This window comes from Geospiza fortis, unplaced genomic scaffold, assembly GCF_000277835.1.
Source record: "Geospiza fortis unplaced genomic scaffold, GeoFor_1.0 scaffold138, whole genome shotgun sequence".
Lineage (NCBI taxonomy): Eukaryota > Metazoa > Chordata > Aves > Passeriformes > Thraupidae > Geospiza > Geospiza fortis.
The window spans coordinates 10,204,350-10,224,665 of record NW_005054307.1 but is presented as its reverse complement, the minus strand read 5'-3'; the positions used below and the strand labels follow the sequence as shown (position 1 = coordinate 10,224,665).

The 20,316-nt window shown below is 37.2% G+C and overlaps 1 protein-coding gene across 2 annotated transcripts in view; it reads right to left on the bottom strand.

Moving 5' to 3' along the window:
* The window catches only part of MRC1 (mannose receptor C-type 1), a 47,619-nt gene extending 30,898 nt beyond the window's left edge, over positions 1-16,721 (bottom strand). Inside the window, exons 1-6 of one of the 2 annotated variants that reach the window (XM_031066811.1) lie at positions 16,355-16,721; positions 14,680-14,853; positions 10,730-10,891; positions 7,529-7,642; positions 5,017-5,163; positions 435-617 (exon numbers count right to left, since the gene is read on the bottom strand). In XM_031066811.1, the coding sequence (XP_030922671.1) occupies positions 435-617; positions 5,017-5,163; positions 7,529-7,642; positions 10,730-10,891; positions 14,680-14,853; positions 16,355-16,619 (1,045 nt within the window). In that variant the 5' untranslated portion in view covers positions 16,620-16,721. The remainder of the gene's footprint in view (positions 1-434; positions 618-5,016; positions 5,164-7,528; positions 7,643-10,729; positions 10,892-14,679; positions 14,854-16,354) is intronic. The other variant, XM_031066810.1, reaches the window with a different exon arrangement.
* Between the last annotated feature and the right edge of the window lie 3,595 nt (positions 16,722-20,316).

The window sequence follows — 20,316 nt, the reverse complement described above, 5'->3', positions numbered from 1 at the left end:
CATCAATTGTAAAATCCTTTCATCCTATGAAAAATTTTAAATTGCTTTAACCTATATAGAAGGAGAGAGGAAGGAGAAGCAGACCCTAAGAAACAGGAGTTTGAAGATAATACAATTTGCATCACTGACCACAGCTTTTTAGTGGCGGTAAACCCTATTCTGTGTTCTTGTTTTCTCTGATTTTTTTAGTTTAAAATTAAAATCCTTTTGCACCTTGTGGTCAGGACAATTATTATAGGATATTATTATATCCTATTCTTTGTTTTTTCTTCCTCTGATTTTTAAAATTTAAAATTAAAGTCCTTTTGCGCCTTGTGGTCAGGACAATTAGTATTTTTAAACAGTTTCCTCATTTTATTATCAGGTAACACATGTTCAAAACACCTTCTTTACTTAGTATATATAGATACATGTTATTGTGAAAAAATACTCACGGTACCCAAGTTGAGAAATAACAAAGCTGTATTCTTCAACATTATGGATGCTTGCCAGATCTCCATCCTCTTTCCTGCAAGATGTTAAGGCATCTTTCCATATTTTGGGGTCCCTATGAATTATGTAACAGTGACCAGCATATGACATCCATTGGTGAGGACACCTAATAGGCACATTAGTCTCTGAAAAGAAAAATTGCCATGAAGAGTTTCAGAATTCTGTTCTCAACTAAAGACTAAACATCAGATCAGAAAATATTTAACAAAAAAATTTAATCATATATCTTCTTCACAAAGAACAGCAAAGATGAAAACTATGTACAGCAATAAAAATCTGCATGAATAATTGCAAGTGGAAACTTCCACACCTAAAGAATACTACAGTTGCAAACAAGTGCTTGCAATTTGAGAAAAGACCATTAAAAGTGTTTTTCTCTTTTATACGCATGCATATATGCATACTAAAATGTAAGGTCTGCAGAACAGGGCTTTATAATTTTTCTACTCTGATGTCAGCACCTCTCTTTAACCCCCATGCTGTATGTTAAGAACCTGACTTTACAATACATATTTATGAGAGTAGTTATTTTTAAAAAAAACTTAGGCACTTTATGGATTAGCCTATCTGCTAGACTACTGAAAGAAATAACTGATTATACATAATCCTAAGAGAATCCAAATAAGACTACTGCATTTAGGAATCCTTTTCAGAAGCTTAATTGAGAAAATTATGTTGTCAATGTAAACAATTTATGCTTAAAGCTTTCTTTCAGAAGCTCAGTAGAAGAGCACCAGGGTATTGCCAACAAACACATTACTGTGCAGCAAACAATTCAACCTCAGAAGGAGTGCCACCTGAACATGCAACAAACAGTGTCGCTGTTGTAGAAACAAATTATGATTCTTGCAGCTCTTTATTTATAATCAGCAGATGGGTTTAGCAAACACCAATATATAGAGTAGAACAAGGACAGCAGGTTTTCAGAAATTCTGCGGGCAAAAAAAACTTGTATATATCAGAAGAAGGAGCAATGTGTTTGTTGAACAGTGTGATGTATCCTGTAGAAATGCTTAAATAGGCACCCAAACTCATGACCATTCAAGCCCTTGTTGCAGGCACATATCCTCTTTCAACTGGATGATACTGATGATTAATAGATACTTAGTTTCATGACACACAAACACACATTTCTGTTATAAACAGTACCTGCTCTTTCAGACCTGCAACTAAAAAGTGCCAGCACATTCTCACAAAGTTTGAGTAAAACTAAACTTTTTTCCCCCGGACAAGGGGCTCAGTGCTTGGTCAGAAACTTCTCAAGTCTGCCAAAGGAGAGGGAAAGGTGAAATAGAGGGTGGAGGAACCCCAGGAAAACAAACTGAATGTAGGTGGTGAAGTTGGGAGAAACAAGCAAGCATAGAGGTGACAAACACTGTTGTAGGAGTTAGTCTGATGCTTCAGACAGCCCCCTAATCCATCTTATACCTGCTCTCAGCTCTGAGCATATGCATAGTACAGTGCTTTGCCACAAATCAGAGAACACTCAGCATACCTTTCTGCACACTACAAACACTTTATAGAACAGAAATCAGCAGTTCAGACATAGCCACAGAGAGAGTCACAAAGGTATTTATGTCTCAATGAGTCCATGAGCGTCTCTTCTTCAATTGGAGGCAGACTGTGACAATATTACCCACTAAACACTAAAGCAGCTACGGCAGGACAGCAAAACTTTTTCTTGTAGACACAGTAACAAGAGGGAACTTGTTGCAGACCACAAAAAAAAAAAGCTCTTGATAGTCTGGTTTCTTTGTGTAAGTCTTATTGAATTACATTGCTGGGGATTTCTTAGTACAAGAAATTCTTCAGTTTTTCATTTCAGCTACTCAGCAAAAATTAACTCTGTGCTTCCCCATTCTACTTTTAAAGAGACTACTAGACAACTCAAAGCCATCCAGTTTACTTTTTCATCCTAATGGAAACAAGGACTACTCCCTGGACATCATTTCACTTAAACAAAAGAAGCAATGCAAATTATCACAAATAAAAGGTAAAAGGTAATATTACATTAACATTCAAACAATATTATTCCAAATGTCAAGCTGATAAATGTATTGGCCTGTAGCTGTAGAATAGTTATTCCTCAAATATAGAGCAAGTATTCTTGTGAAGCTGACTTTCTTGCAGCTTAACTTTCTGAAGTCTGAAAACTCTCACAGTGCTTGACTTGTGTGTCTAAAAGGGTGAAAGCACAAGCTGAAGTCAGTCTCATGATTCTGAAATTCAAATTTATCTCTTAAACCCATCCTATGTGGTCTGACAAGACAGATGTACAGCATCTCAGCAATAACAGTAAGAGTATTTATTTCTTCTAACCGAATATTTAAAGAAACATTTGTAAATAGTGCTTTAGGATTGCCACACTTTGTTGGCTTGGGATGAAATCTACATCGGCAGGCACTTCGTGGAGTGATTAATAAATAGACAGCCTTTCCTTTCAGCATTTTGAATTTGAAATTAATACATTTCTATTAATATACTTTGCTGGGTTACAGAACAAACGCTCTGTAGCCCGAAGATACTTTGATGTACAACATGATGTGGCCCCCTGCTGGAAAAAATATTTTGTTACAAGAAGCAAAAATCAAAACAATCCTGCAGGTGTTTGCTTTATGAAAATCCATCTGTAATGAAAACAAATATTCTGTAAAGATTTTTCCCGACTTTGTTTTGAACACAAGCATGATTACATTCTGTTGTAAAACGTTCCTCTGTCCCACATACTGCCCTGTTAGACATACATATAACTTCCAGGGTTAAAATTTCAAAGGCTTTTCTTTGTGTTTAACGTCAGGTGAACAACTAAGTGCATGTAGAATTTGCAATTAATTTATTTCTTAACTCAGAAAAACATAATTTGCCATGAGTTTTCCTTTACACCTTTAGAAGCTGAGGGCACCTAACACCTTGCATGATTCCATACTTAATCCTTTTATTACTTCCCCCCATGGGACATTTTGGAAAATATTTTATTAATTGAACTACTGCCAATCTCTGGTTTATCTGTCATAGTGTTTACTCAGCAATTTCTGTTTAATTGAAAATGTTTTTCTCTTCCTTCAAATTGCTGGTAAGCTGGAGGTTGGAGGTGGGGGATAGGAACAAAAGCTGAATGCAAAAGAGAGTAATGACCATTAGACACACACCTCCTTCCAAAAAAAACCCCTGAATTTAAATAGAAATAATAAAACAGCCAGTTCTATACTGATATTATATTTATAGGCATCAGTGTGTCAGAACTGATGTATGAAACCTGAAAAGTTGAGCAGTAGCCAGCAAAACAACCTAAAACAACCTATATAAATGAAACTATTTGGGTATCACCTGTATACAAATACCAATGAAACTTTACATCTTAAATTAGGAAACAATTTTAACATGCATTTAAGTCTTTCTCAGCTAAAGCAATGAATGTACTTGATTTCAATACCAAATCATCAATTGAATTAATTAATTAATATGTATTTCAATATCTAATTAGTGAGACACCAGCTAATTCTTGTGGTTTTTTCTCTTTGCAACAAAGCAAAAAAATGAGGCAGAATTCTCTGTCCTAACTGTTTTGAACAGGACTGATTCTACACTGGCGAAAGTAAAAAAAATATTAAAAAACATTAACTGTTCTTTAAACCAAATATCAAACACTGATTTTCCAAACCATCTGCTTTGCAAGTAGTGATGCATATTAAAAAATGAACTGGAAATCTAATTCCAGTTCAGTCTTCTGCTTCCAAAGTCTATACAAAATAATATCAGTGGATGTAAGACATACAGGTATGACCTGGAAAATGAAAGGAACTTGGAAAGAACAGAAAGGAGTGATGAAACAAAGGAGTAAGTTAAAGCTTTTTATAGTACACAGATAACGAGGAAAGAGGTCAAAGTAAATCCTATCACTCTTCTGTCTTTCTTAAGAATGTGAGGCAAGTTTCAGAGTTACATTTCTTCTGAAAAAGTGTATATAAATATATATTAAATAATTTCTTAAAGAATTGTATGTTTTTATATGTATACAAATGAATATTTTTATATTTCTATATAAAGATCTCTATATTTATAAGACATATAGATACATTCAAAATATCTAATTCAAAAGAATTTAAAAACATTGCTCTACTCCACTACTGACTTGCACCAACTCATAAGTAGTAAAATTACAGGAAGAAGTGGATTAGTTTCATTGTGTACATGGAGTTTCAGACAATTACATTATTTTAAAAACATTAAATTCATTTTTTATTATTTTATAATCAGAATCAGACAGTTCTGCTTGGTTTTGGAAAAGAGTTCTGGATTGCAAAATTGTGTAGTTCTCAAGACGATTGAAGATTATTACACAGGAAATAGGGAGACCAGAGCAAAAAGGAAGTACTCACTGTTTACTTTTAGAGGGAATCTTGGTCAAACCACAGTCTACAGAGTCCTTTGCTTGGTTTTACCACATGCAATAACACCTCTTCCAGTTACAGATAAAAAACACTGGTCACAAAGAATTTGTTGAGGGTTTATTACCAAACCTACCTCTAGGAATAATGAAAGATTCTAAAGTAGCGTTTCCTCGTTTACAAATATAGCCAAGTTTCTTGTCACATTCCCAGTTCTCCCACTTAGCACCTTTGCCAGGATTCAATGCCCCACAGATTTTTCCAGGTTCTGGAGAAGGATGGCCTTAAAAAACAAAACAAAAAAACCCAAACAAAACAAAAAACTACCACCACAATTCTCATCAACAACAGAGTATAAGCACACCATGTCCCAGCTCTCACATTTTCTTTCTGGTCCACACTTCAACCACAACTTGCATAACACATAGACAGCTGTGGTACATGACAGTCCTTTAACCTGAAGGGGGAAGTTCATTCTCTTAAGAGAAAATTTTTCCACAGCGCCCACAAGTTGCAAATTTACAGCCTCTTTACGTGTTCAAAGTCCTGGTAGAAGGTGTTACAGTGTATGTGTTTATTTTCTTTGGGATTTTTTCCTTTTTTAAATAGAGAATGTCTAAGCTCCAGAGGACAGTCTTCAGGTTAAAAAAAAAAAACTGTTCCATAAGGTAGCTGAATTCTGTACTCAGTATAAGAAAAATAATAAGTAATTGTTTTGCTGCAGTGAATTTCATTTGTCTAAACAACATGACAATGTCAGGATATTGGTATCTTTTTGTTATAATTGGTTAGTACTAATACTAATAAAAATACCTAGAAGAAAAGTAGAAGCTGTAGAACAGAATAAATTTCAGCAATAAACCAGGTGAACTTTTCAAGATCTGACATACTGTTACTAAACTTAGCATGTTTTTTCTTTAATTTCTGACCATACACCACTATACTACATAACAAACATTGGTGCTACACAGAATAAACAAAACAGAACAATATTTTTAGAGTTCAAGATTGCTCACTGACATTTTCTTATATCATTATGATTTCATTACTTTAGATTAAATATAGTCTTGTATTTGCAGTCATGTTCTATCTTCTTCCCATAGGAGAAATAAATATGCTCACTTCAAAAATACAATTTTAAATTGTTTTATTGCACAAAGAAGTACAGCTATTGGCAGCAAGATCCCCAAAATGTCTAAGCAAAATCAGTTTTGTTTGAACACTCATAAAAGTTCATTTTTTTTTTTCTATTACTTTAGGGCTAGTGTGATGGAAAAATCTGAAGTTTCTGTAAATTTCCTTAAAATGTGTTAATGAAAAAACAGCCAGTTCTTAAGCATTCAGTGTAATGGGGATGAGACAGGGAGGCAGAGCCAACATAAAGTCATGATGGAGATAGCACAAATATAAAATATGTTATATGGACATAAGAGTAGAGTATTACCTTTGAATGAAATTAAGGACTGTAAGGAGTTAAGGATAAATAGAATTCATTTTCATTACATCAAACCCAATATTAACTATTTAATTCTTTACAGTACAACTGAGAGTTGTCTGCAGTTTTTACAACCATTAACAGCTCCTCTTGCTGCTTTGGCTCGATCTCAGAACTGTTTCCCCCACTCCTCCTTGTGTGCAGATTCTCATCAGTGCACTCAGACTACAGACCTGTAAATACCTCCACAGCAACTTGCAGTTCATCTGTTTGCCTCTGTGCTCACTCCACTGGAGAGCTATTTATAAAGTAGTTCAAATCACTCTTCAGAGCTTGCCTGCTCAAGAAGTTTGTCCGCCTAAAACGTGATTTTGGCCTTATCTACACAAGGGAGGCCCTGGGTGATACACTGGAGCAGGCACTTTTAGTTACTGGTGATTAAATGCTCAGTGAAGATAAAGAGCATTTACACTGCAGAACTTCAGACATCTACTTTAAATTAGTCTCCAAAAGATCCCTGAATAGTGCAAAGGAGCAAGGCAAGGGTCCTGCAAAAACCACTATTACATAGGCACTCTGAGTAGTCAACCAGAGATGCAGCCCTTCACCATTTGCACAGATGGCACAGAAACTTTTTAATGATGGCACCAGAGTTCAACACTGCAGCCACAGCTGTGGAGTAGCTGGGCTTCTGTCAAAGTAGTCTAGCCTCAAATGTTCAGCTTGATATGTGTTACTGCTGAGAGTAGGTTAATCCCAAATGAAAATGAAAAGCTATTCTTGAAGCAAATAAAAGAAATTGAACAAAAACAAATTGGAAAGGAATTTGAAGAAAAAAAAAAAAAAACAAAAACAAAATCACCCCACCATTGATCACTCTAATCTCACAAATTAAGACTTCTACAGCACTTGATTTCTTCCACATTCAAAAATAAAATAAATTAGGAAGATAAGCAAATGAAGTGTCAACAAATGACTTAAAACTTTCCTGTGGATTTTGAGCCTACCATTTCCATTATGAATAATAAATTAAGCCTGGGACATATCCCTAGCATAAGGGCCATTACTCATAGTGTTTATAATCACTACCAGAATCTTTCAGCATCAAAACAAGTTCAATAATTGCAGGAGAATAGAGTGCTAGAAAAGATATTTGTTACACAATGACCAAATTTTTGCCTTTTGAACCGAGTAGCAATGCATTTAACCTTACCTGGAACCCAGTTTAAGTACCGAAAAGGAGCCCCACCAACCCATTGCCATCCACTGTTGAAATTCAAACTGTTGAGGCCAAACCAGAGAGCTGAACTCAGTGTGCGAGTCAGACCTGGGTTACAGAGACAGAGAGAGACATTGCAAGTCTGCAGCAAGAGCAAACACTCCTCAAAACTTGAGAGCTGAATTCCTGTTAAACCTTCTCCTTTTTCCTAGTACAAGTTTTAACAATTTTTAACATTCTAGTTAAGGTGGTTATGCTAAACCTGATAAACCAGTCATCTTACATTAGTCAGTTTAGTTTTAGAGTTTTGACATATTTAGGTTTGAAGAACTTTATTATAACAGAAAACAAAATGACTCTGCTATCATTGATAATAAACATGAAACTTGTTTTTATCAGAACTATAAAATATTAAATTGATAAAGTTGCAGAAAAGGTCACAAAACCAAAAATCAGTGTTCTAAAATGAAAGATAAAGTTTCCCAGTGTCTATTTTCTCTTCCACAAAATTTACAAGTGTGAATTTCACAGTGTAAAAACCTGTTCTCATCTATCAAAATACATTAAAATGCAATCATTGCAAACACCATCTTTTTAACAGCATATCTTGTGCGTTTTTCAGACTGATCAATTTCAGTTCTTTTGCCAATGTTAAGTCACTAAGCCAATGTTAAGTTTTTGAAAAAAAAAGAAAAACAATTCAAATTTATTCCTCTAGCTCTGAAAAGCACTTAGAAATATGCTTATGTATGGCCCTGCTGAACATTGTACATAGTCAGTACTAATCAATTGTCTATCTCTGCCCTTAGTATGAGGCTTGGAAGAGCAGCTGGATGCCTGCTGATTTTTTAAATTTAAGTGTGTTTCTGCATAGTTCACAGAAAATGATTGTGCAATATGTATCATTTGTTTCTGCCTCTACTGATGGCATCATGTCAAGATGTTGCAGGTTGCTCTCTTTGACACCACAGCGATGGGCAGCACTTGAAGCATGGCAAACTTAAAAGGAGAGGTAGTTGACTGGAAATTGGAATCTCAGACCTGGTTTTTCATCAACACATTAACATGCTCTATTACTTCTTCTGGACAAACAATTTGTCATTAGGAGAATTGAGAACTGAGCATGACAGGAAATCCTAGTACTGCCAGGGTATCTGTATAATGAAAAACTGATCTTCACATACATTTAGCAGCCCTATCTATCAGTTTGCAATTAAAACTCATCAAGTAATAGCTACCTTCTGTGTCAGCACCAGTTTGCTCCCTTGAGCACGAATTTCAACAGCAATTTTCTTACAGTCATTTAAAAAACAACCCATGTTTTGACCAAATCTTTAAATTGAAAACAGAAGTTTAGACAGAACAAATTGTTCATAGCATTAAAAATACATTTCTCATTCCTCTAAAGTGGAGAAATATGGATTTGATTAATGCACTGCTAGATGGATAAGGAATTAGCTGGATGTCTGCATCTAAAGAGCTACAGTCAGTGGCTTAGAATCCAAATGGAAAGAAGTAACAAGTGGTGTCCCTCTGGGGTCTGTATTGGGACCAATATTATCAATATCTACGTCACTCACAGTGGATTGGGTGCCCCGTCAGCAATATCTACATCACATAGCAGTGGGATTGGGTGCCCCCTCAGCAAGTTTGCAGATGACACCTCAGCTGAGAGGTGTGTTTGGAGGGAAGCAATGGCAACCAGAGGGCCTCTGACAGGTCTGAGGAGCAGGCCCATTGAAGTTCAACAAGGCCAAGCACCAGGTTCTATCCCTGGGTCGTGGAAATTTACAATATCAATATGGACTAGGGGATTAATGGATTGAGAGCAGAGAAGGACTTCATGGATGAGAGGCTGGACATGACCTGGCCATGTCCACTCACAGCCCAGAAAGCCAAATGTGTCCTGGGCTGCCTCCAAAGCAGCGTGGGCAGCAGGGCAAGGGAAAGGATTCTGACCCTCACCTTCTCTGGGGGGATCCACTCAGAATGCTGTGTTCAACTGTGGGGTCCCCAGTACAAGAAAGGCATGGAGCGTGTCCAGAGGAGGCAGGAAAATTCATCAGAGGGCTGAAACATCCCTCCTGTGAAGAATGGCTGAGAGAGCTGAGGTTGTTTAGCCTGGAGAGGAGAAGGCTCTGGGGAGACCTTATCACAGCTTTTCAATAAATGAAAAGGACTTACTTCTAAGAAATTTGGGGGAAGACTTCTTACCAGGGCTTGTAGTGAAACGTCAAGGGATAATAGTTTAAAAATGAAAGAGGGCAGATTTAGATTGCATATAATGAAGGCATTTTTTACAATGTTGATGGAACAGGTTGCCTTGAGAAATTGTGGATCCTCATCATTGAAATTGTTCAGGGTCAGGTTAGATGGGACTTTGAGCAGCCTAGTTGAATCCATGATGTCCCATACCATGGCAGAGAAGTTGGACTGGATGATTTTTAAATGTTCAGCTTTCTACCCAAACCATTCTCTAATCCTCTTATTCTAAAAATTTAGAGAATACAACATATAGGTTATAGTATAGAATATTTTATCTTTCAACTGATGTACCGTATTCAAAATATTTTCTAATCTATTTAATAGATGAATCAGTGAACTATTTAATGTTCGTACACAGACTGAGAAGGTAATAAAGAGTATTTTCTCAATGTAGAATGTAAATATATTCAAGTAAAATTTAAGAATTTTCTCATAAGAGAGGTGTGGAAACTCCTAAAAGCATTGAAGGAGATTGAAACTAAAAGAGAATATTTATAAGTCCTTTTGCTTATTAGTTGTTTTTCTTTTCATATCTTAGGATATATTGAAGATGTAATGGCTTTAGTGAAATAGGCAAAACTGCTGACTAATACACACTACAAGAAGAGTGCAAAAGGATGCAATCTTGATATCTACATAATCAGTTTACAAACTGCTTTGCATTTTTCTGCATTCCAACATTCATTCTTTATTGCCTACATTACTTAATTGATGTATTTTTATGTCACTATTAGTTTATGGCAATATTTAATCATGATAAAATAAATATTTTCTGTCCTATATTTCCAGATGAATCATTCCACATAACTATTTCAATTTACTAGTTACCAGAATTGAACAAATATAATCTTCAAGATGGAACATGCCATATTCGTGTCACTGTTGCAATAATACACTTTTTTAAGGAAACAATGGATAATATTAACCTACCTGTCAGGTATGTTTGTTCATGCAACTCTGTGATGCTTAATAGCTCTGCCTTCTGCTGCTGACAGCTTTTTCTTGCCTGATGCCACTTCAGAGCTGTCTCAGAGTTTACCTGGTACTGGACATTTGTTAAAGGGTCTGTGTTCCACAAATCATTACTAGTAACTACAGGGAGAAACAAAAATGCTGTAACTCATCATGAAGACAGAGCCAGATAAAATATACCCAAAAAATTGCATAGCAAAAGACAACAAATGCCCCAACACTGCTATAGACAATGGTCTGAAAGGAATCCTGAGGTTCTCTAATGTAATAGTAGATCCAGGACAGTAGACAGGGAATTAGACAATGTCACCGTTTTCTCTGGTACAAAAGAATCTGCTGTTTAAGGTAAACAATAAGTGGCTAAAAACATGCTAAAAGAGTTGATTTGTGAATGTGGAGAAAAAGACTAAAAACTTTCAGGCTGATGCTAGCTAAGGTGCATATCAAGTTGACCTTTTTTCTGAGATAAACCCCAAATTTTTTTACTGATTTGGGTCACTATATAAAGTGGCCATGGATTTTCTTACTCTGATTGTGGTAATCAGACCCAAGTGCTGAATGCAAAGCTGACATCATCATATCCATCTCAAACTCCCCTGCAATTCCTGATTCCGTAAGCATGTGTCTGACATGGCATGACTTTCTCCTCTGCCACAAAGCCTGACTGAACTCCTTGAATACCTGAATTGGCACTTTCAGGCAATGCCAGTGAGAGCATCACCCAAAAGGAACCAAGAGTAGAAGCTGCCCCAGAAGGTACCACATTCTTTACACTGCTGCAGTCTCTCCTGCCTCATCTCAATTGTTTCTCCACAAACAAGCAACAGAAAAACAGAAAACAGCGTGATCTTGATCTGCCAAAAATGGAACCTACGTGAGGTCCCAGCACTGAGCTAAACATAACATAAAGGGAATAAAGTTGCATGACTGAAGCAGAACACAGCAGAGATCAGTGCAGGTCTGCCAACAAGGAGAAAGAAAAAACCTGAATTCCTGAAGCCTTTATCAGCTTCTCAAGTTGCAATCTGAAAAAATTGAGAGAAAGAGGCCTTATCTGAATTCAGAATGCTTAGAATACTTCAGTCTGCAAATACAGGGAAACAGAACAATAAATAAAACTCAAAACAAAGCATGATACATGTTAAATACCTGGAGGTCACTTACCAGTTCCACTTTTTCCTGTATTAAATCTGATTATCTATAGGTAATATTAAGTGCGTCTTTTTTCACATTATCTTCATTTTTTAAAGAAATAAAATATAACCTACTCTAATAATGACATTTCAGTAAAAATGGTAACGTTCATGTGATTATCATTACCCACAAATCAACTTCTGTCCAAAATATTTTATAACTATCAGAATCAAAACTTCTTTGCTACACTATGTTCTAAAAGATCATAAATCCCTGTGCACAAACCTGGGATAAAATTAATATAGCAAAAATAGTAAAATCTATAATTCAGTAAAGAAAACTGGCTCTGATTTGATAGTAAGGGGTTTATAACTCTTGTGTAATTATTACAGAGAAGAGGTAAACAAGTCTTGGGCATTCATCCAACCTTCCACCTCAGTTCCCCCGTCTCATAATTTATAGCTGACTTCCATATGGTGCTGTCTTGTAGAATTTTGGCCTTTGATAAAAATCAAACTCATTTCTAAGTCTTGGAAAATTTGCTTTTAAGATGCCTGAGTTTTGAGAGTTCAAATGCAGGATTACAGAGCAGGATATTGGAAAATCTGTATGCTATTGTTTAAAGCTTAGTTCCCCAGAGAAACAAAAAGATTAAACACTTTCCTGGAATAATATATTTTAGCACCTAAGCTAAATTAATGTTAAATCACACCTGTCCTCAGTACATAAGTAGAAAATTAATAAAAATCTGAACTCTATCCCTACACAGATCGATTCAGCATGCATTTATTTTCTGCGGGTTTTGTTTCTGTCCTAGTCACCTGCATTTTTATGCATTGCTTAATGCATAAAAAACCCTTCAGAAGGGTTTCTGAATCCTTCATCTGTCAAGAGAGGCCTCAATGGACTTTTTCCCACTGGAATAGAGCTATAGTCACTCTTCTGATGGTCTTACACTGTGCAACTTGTTTTCTTCCCAACACCTTCTTTGAAGTGCAGCATACAGTTCAGAAGACATGGTGTAACCTATAAAGAAGCAGCATTTCCCAGGCTACTAAAAATTGTTTGCTCCGTCCTGCTCAGTTCCTTTACTTGGGGTTTAAGCTTCTGCTGTTACTGTCTCAGCATCTCTTTCTAAATCACCAAATAAAGGGTCATAATCACAATTATGGCACCTCCACTGATAAAATTTCTCAGCCTCTATTGATTTTAAGAACTGTCGCAGGTGCAGCCTCATGCCCTCTTCATTTTGGAGAACATCTGAGGTGGTTTTGGTCACAATGAGAAGTGACTGGGTCAGCCACAGACATTTCACTGAAGGTCCTGGCCCCAGTTGCAAGTTTGCATCACATATTTTCATGTTTGCACCCTTGGTCTCTTTAAGAAGACAGTTTAGGAAACAACACTTTATTCTTAGTAAATAAACTTTAACACACACAAACTTAAACATCCTATTTTCAAAGGTGTTGCTGAAGTTTATTAACTTACAACACTCTCATATCTCATTCATTTCTCTTTCATAGAGATGACTAAAACTTCTGCTACTATGGCCTGTCTCTCACTAAAATATATGACCCAAGCCTGAATATTTTATAGCTAGTACTGAAGAATCAGGAAGGAAACATGCAGGCAGTCAGCATAAAACAGTTTTTTTCAAAAACAATCACTGCCATCTGAATGGATTTCCTTGAATTATGCCAAAGAATTAAACAAAATTTTAATGATGCCTCCTATTTGTTGTACTCAAATAATACTATGCAGGGAGTATTCTTAAGTCAGCTTTGCATGTGCTTTATTAATGGGATTGATATACCCAGCATGTCTTTATTGTCCTGAAAATGATATTGGCATAGAAGAAAAAAAAAAAGTGCAGTTTTTTATTTTCTGAAATACTGAATGTAACATTCATGGAAATCAGGAAAGGACACCAGTATTTTGTCATCAAATCAGTTAAGATCAACCCAAACAGTTTTCTTCACATCAAAGGAAAGGCATATTTTTCTCCTTATCTCTGCTTGCAGTCAGCTGGAGCTTTACAGCAAAACACAATAATAAAAAAGAAAGGAGGGAAAAGTGCTACCCTTCTCAGCATGACAGAAGAATCAGCTTGCAGACAAAACGTTTAGTACATATTTTACAGAGGTCCAGAGAAAATTCATTAAAATTTAAAAGAACTCAAATACATGCAGGCATAAATTACTCCCATTTACTTAAAGGATGATCAACGTTTCTAAATAAAGTTCTGCATTTTGATAATACTGCATTTTAAACACCAAGTATATGCAAACCAGGGAATTTAGAATGCAAATACTTCTAATTGAGTTAAAAGACAGAACTAAAATACAGCACACAGATTTGGGAAACACTGGGATGTACTAAAGAGTTCAAGAAAGTTCCTTCATGTCTAAAAGGCAACTCATTCTCCTAAGTAATTTTAATTTTCAATTAAACTGTATTCTAGCTTTCAGTTCCACTTCATAGATTTCTACTTTTTGACCTTTTATATATACTACTTATGCTAATGTAAGCACCTAATTTACTTTCTATTTAAGTAAATGGTGTACATAGAGATTCCAGAATACAATTAAAATACTTTCACCCAAAAATAACTGGGCAATGTTTTTTACGCTGGGTCCTATATTTGGATATTTATGTTGCTCTTAAAAGGAAAGCAGGCTAAACAGAGACATTTCAAACTATGAAGCACATGTTATGGACATATTTCCAGGCAGCTGAGTAAGAGCACAGCAGAACTGTGAATGTAAAAATCTTACATTTCATTGGGCAAAATCCATACTTCCTGTCAACATCATAGTCCGAGGTGGTTCCGCACCAGAACCAGCCATCTGATCTGCCAGCATCTGTGCAGTCAGCATACCATTTACCACCAAACTTAAAAGGAAACACACAAGGGGCTCCATTGTCATTTCCTTTCACTGTGTAGGTATCTAAGGAGACACAACAATTCAAAAATGTATAAAAATTAATAAGCATGAGATATATAGGAATTCGTCTTTATGATCCTATTAAAAATATTATAGCAAGGAAAGCTTGCTAGCTTAGTATACAGCTGTACTAGAACTGGAACATTGCTCATTTTACTCTAGGTCTAAGCTGATACCCATGTTCACAGTGAGACAAATTTTTTTTGCTAAGGGAGACAACAGACCACAACTGAGCTTAGACAAGTACCTTCCCATGCTAAATTTCCCATGTATAACAATCAAAAGTACAAAACACACACACTTATGCCATTTTTTAAAGCACAAAAGACTGTTGAATGTTCTGTCAATAACTCAGTCAACTGCTGATCATTTTGGACATGGAAGAGCATGTCCATGTAAACTTGAAAGATATACGCCATAGAGTAACTCCAATATATTATGCCCAAGTAAGTTTTATATTTGCATGTAAAGATACTTTTTGTTTTATCAGAAAAAAATGACTCAATGGAACTTCTGAAAGTAACTAAAGCAGCTTTCTGTGTGTGCACATGTAATGCACATTAATTGATGGAAGGACATACAGGGGAACTGGACTTGACAAGGATTTTTGGCGAAGTGACATACCAGTCACTGTCTCACAGAGCTGCTAGAAAACAGAGGAGGAAGGAATAGCAGGACATTATTATATCTCTCCCCTGCCTTCTTTTACATAATTTGCTTTGCTAGGGTTCTTCTATTCTGGCTTCTGGCCAAGGACCAGTACTGTAATCAGCCATAGTGTAAACCACAGAATCTGCATCCATACCTCCCTCTGTGACCATTTCAGTTTATCAAAGAATACTAAATGGGAAGTCAAATGTATTTACAGATACTTATCATGAATATATATATGGAGATGAATGAATATATATAAAGATGTATTATACATAACTTTTTCAAATTTAACTATTTAAAATATCTTATTCAAATTTAACTATTTAAAATATCTCATTTCTTTGTCTAACATTTTAGCACCAACTATGAAACTCTCTTCAAACACCTAGGAAGACATCTGCAATACACTGGAAATTAAGATATCAGGAGTTAACTAATATCTTACTGCCAGTTAATATTTGCATCCCAAGGAAAAAAATATAACCAACAGACTAAACATTTACACTATGTCTTTTTGTACACATGTAGTAAATAGTAAAAGCTATCATCAACTGCTGTGTAATAGTTATACACATGTTTTGAATAACCATAGAATTTTTTATTCTCTCCAAATTAATCATTACCATGCATGGTTAATCATCTATCAGCACTTTGACAAATTTGACAAAAACCAAACTGAAGTACTCAAAAAATGAAAGGCACACCCACTCAAGTATTGCTCATTTCACCTGAATTCACACTCACTGATCATTAATAAGATTAAGGAAATTCTTCTACACATATAAAATATTTTAATTACCTACACATAAAAACGAGTTTCAAATACAGAAATTAATTTACAGAACTTTACCTTCATAGCCTCGAGAACACAGATCGTCTGTGGTTCCGTAGACTTTCCACCTACTCCATAAACCAGATCCTTTGTACAGCATGATATTCCTTTCCTGTTTGTTTCCATAGTTGAAAAACAAATCTTCCCCTTGGATTGCAAAGAGAGTCTCATTTCTGCATTCCCATCGCTGAAGTTCACTAGCCTTGTCACAAGGGTACAGGGTGATGGGAACCCAGTCTTTCTTCGAAGGCACTCCCAAGCACAATTTCAATGCTATGCTCATAAGCTGGTGATCTGAGACCCACCTGAATTTTTGTGACTCATTTTCTTGAACACAAGGAGCAGTAGTCACTGAATTAGAACTTTGAGCCAGTACACAGCGCTTGTGATCTTCATTATATATTAAGAAGATGCTAGTATCTGTAAAAAGAAACAAAAAACACTGGAATGATTTGGTTTGAAGTAACCTTACCTGCTATGTAAATGAAATATGACTCTGGACACTCCTCTTGATGTGCAAATCTCATCATCTGTCCAGCAAAAGAAGGTGTGGACTGCACCTGTTGAAGTGGCTGTATGGCGCAACTGGCTCAGATGTGAGGACATTTCAACTGTTTTGTGTCTGTGAAAGTATCTACACACAAAAGCACAAGGCAGCAGAGGTGTAGACCTAGTGTCTCCTGTAGGTTTAAAGCATGGGTTAAAGTGAAGAGAGAAAACACACTCATGGTGTTAATCCAAGCTGCACCCACGGGAAGTACTGAAATGACGGAGCATGGACACTGTAGGGAGCAGATCCTGACACTGAACTGTCCAGCAGCACTGGCTCCCAGGCGTGGGGAGATGATAACAGTCACTACGTTCTTCAGGCTCCATTTCCTCACAGTGCGGAGCTCTGTTCCCAAAAGCCCTGCTAAAATCTTTAAGGTATTAACTGAGGAGAAGGATATGTTTTTAAGATTTATACTCAAGCTTCTTGTAGAACATATTTATTTTTCAATTCAGTTATCAGTAACTTCTTTCTTGCATCTCTCCATTATGAATGAAATACCAACAGCAATGGATTTGCCATCACCAATTATGTCTCTTCATGACTTATGAAAATATACAAAGCTCTTCCTAGTTTCCCAGGTTATTTCTCCCTCTTAGTAAACAGTGCTTCACAGCATGCATTTTCACATATTCAAGGTTGGTTTCAAAGTTGCAGCCACTTGAAAAGTTTTAGCATCTTTTGCACATGGATGTGCTATGAGTGTAACATTTCTGAGCCAGTCTTGCTGAAAGACTGAAAATTTCTCCTGTCTGATCCACCTGAGATACCTTTTGGCACAGTAACTTTATCATGCTCTTTCACATAAGGTAGCAGGATGCACAACATTTTAAAGCTGTATTTTAACTGGACTGTGAGATAGGAAGGAGAAGTATTAATTTATGTGACTCTGGGAATGGAACCTGATTAAAATACTATTTATTTTAGTGTATGACTACCAAACTAAACAAATTCTATAATGGAGAAATAGTTAAGGGAAAAACAGGTTAGCACAGAAAGTCTTCCCTTCTCTGCTGAGGCTCTAATGTGGAAATGATCATATTTTTCTGCAGAAGAACAATCTGGGAACAAATAACCTCTCTCTCAGAGAAAGAGCTGACCTAGACGTATCTCATCTGCAGTTCAGCTTCCTTCTCTTGTCCTTTGGCTTCCAACTCACTGGGAAGTAATGTAACACTGATGAGCACTGGAGGCAGAAATTGTTGTCTTTTGCCAATCTGTTTTACTCACAGACAATACAAGGAAATGTATAATTATCACTGCTGGTGACAACTTCTTTTTATTCTGCTTTTCTACTAGCATTTAGCACAATGTTATTGTAAACAGATATATGCAGTGCTTGCAACTCTCCTTTTCCTGAAATCATGTTCAAAGTTTCTGGATAAAAGAGATGTCATAAAATTGTATCTGTGGCCTAAAATAACAGTCCTTATTTTCTGGTTCTTGTGGTGTTAAAGAGAAGATGTTATTTCACATGAAAAAAGTATCCCTTAAATCAAAAGCCTGGATTATTGCATCCAAGCATGAGAGGGTGCAGAGTTTTGGCTTCAAAAATGAAGTTAAAAAGCTGAACAAAGCAGTCTGGCCAGTGGGGATGGAGAGGGACACAAAACTAAGGCTCTCTACTATTCCAACAGTGCCTTTACAAGCATTAGAACAGTCTAAACCCAACCCACCAATTCCCAATGCAGGCAGTAGTGCATATGCAAACAGCTAAAGGGCCAGCTCAGCCAAGGAGGCGTCGAAAATAAACTGACACCAAAACAGGAGAATAGAACAAGAGGGAGCAGATGTTGGAGCAACTGTGGCTGAAGCTGTAATTGCAGGATTTCTTTTCCCCCAGTGTTGCTCCTCTCTAATCCATGGCCATCGAGCAGACTTGTAACTTAGTGCTGTATTGCTCAACTTTGCAGCTTTATTTCTGTTTATTCTGCCATCCTGCTCACCAAAGGGGATTCCCATATGAAAGTATCTGTGTGAGTAATTAGATTGTATGGAAGAAACAAACCAGGTATTTGTGCAGCACTTCCTCTGCCCTGCCAAGTCCTCTCTGTAAACGCTTTACACAACTCTTGCCAACATGATGGGCTGTATCTGGGAAATGGGCTGAGCAGAATCGCACATAGCACCACTAGCTGTGTTTCACTGCTCTGCAGCAGCATTTGTTATAGAGCTCTGTAACAGGTGCCGTTCTTCACCACAGATGAACTGTGGGTGGAACATTTTAGGGTCCACCACAGTGTGTTCATGAGTACCACAATGTTAGTACTTTGAATTAGACGTATTTCTAACAGTAATTCGTATTTTGAAACTTACTCCTGGAAGGAAGGTCTTTAAAATGCATAAGAACCTGCCAGGCTTAGGAAAAAACTTCACCACTACCAGTGCACAAGCAGCCATTCAAGGAGATCTAGCATCTTTTCCCTCAAATGTCCCAAGTAGATCCCCAAAGAATTTTTCTCACAGACTTTCATTTTTCTTTACTCACCCCACTGTGACTATTTGCCATCTATCTCTGGCCTTAAGTTGTATTTAAGAATTGTGCCAAGTACTGCAGAATCTCACTGGACAGCATCATTTCCACGGTAGAGATTCCGGAATGCCAAACTGACTTCACACTCTGCAGCATTTCCAAACCATCACAGATTATGTGAGCGTAAATAAGGAAGTAATTTGAGCAGCCAGTGAAGTTCTACCAGTGTTAAACACTAATGGAGAGCACCAGAAGAACAAACCCAGAAACAGAAGCAGAAGAGGAAAGAGCAAGGAGGCAGACGCAGGTAGGATGACTGTTTTCCCTACGCAGGCTCTTGCCTGCCAGATGGCCTAGACTGATTGCTGCTAGTTACACAAAGAAAGGTTACAAGGCAGTGTTACAAAGATTTGCATTGCTAGATCTCAATCCAGAGAGCAAAGGATGCTACAAGTTTTTCAGAAAGGGCAGGTGCAAAACATTCACTGAAAAGTAGCTGTGAGCTGGAAATCATGGGAAATCTCAGTGTAAGTGGGTTCAAACTCCAGGTATCACCAAGCAACACAACTTCCCCCTGTTCTCACACCTCTATCCATCCCAGCACCTCAGCTACCCTAACATTCCCCCATGAAAGCAGGGCCCATCCAAGAGGGCTGGAGGACAGGCAGAGCCCCAGTACCAGGCAGTTCCACAAACCTCTGTGGTGAGCAGGTCTGTGAGGGAAAGCTGGTGATGGTGTTAAATCAGTCAGGCACTGATCGGAGCGGTGGGGGAAACTGAGGCAGCGCCGGTGACAGCCCTGTTCGGCGTCCCCAGCACCACGGGCATCCAAAAGGCCGCCCTGCCGGGCAGCTCTGCCCGCCGGGCACCTCTGGATGCGGGCGAGGAAGGGTCCCGAGGGGAGGCCGCCTCCATCAGCCGCAGACAGGCTTAGCATGGTCGTGGGCTTCAGCTGCA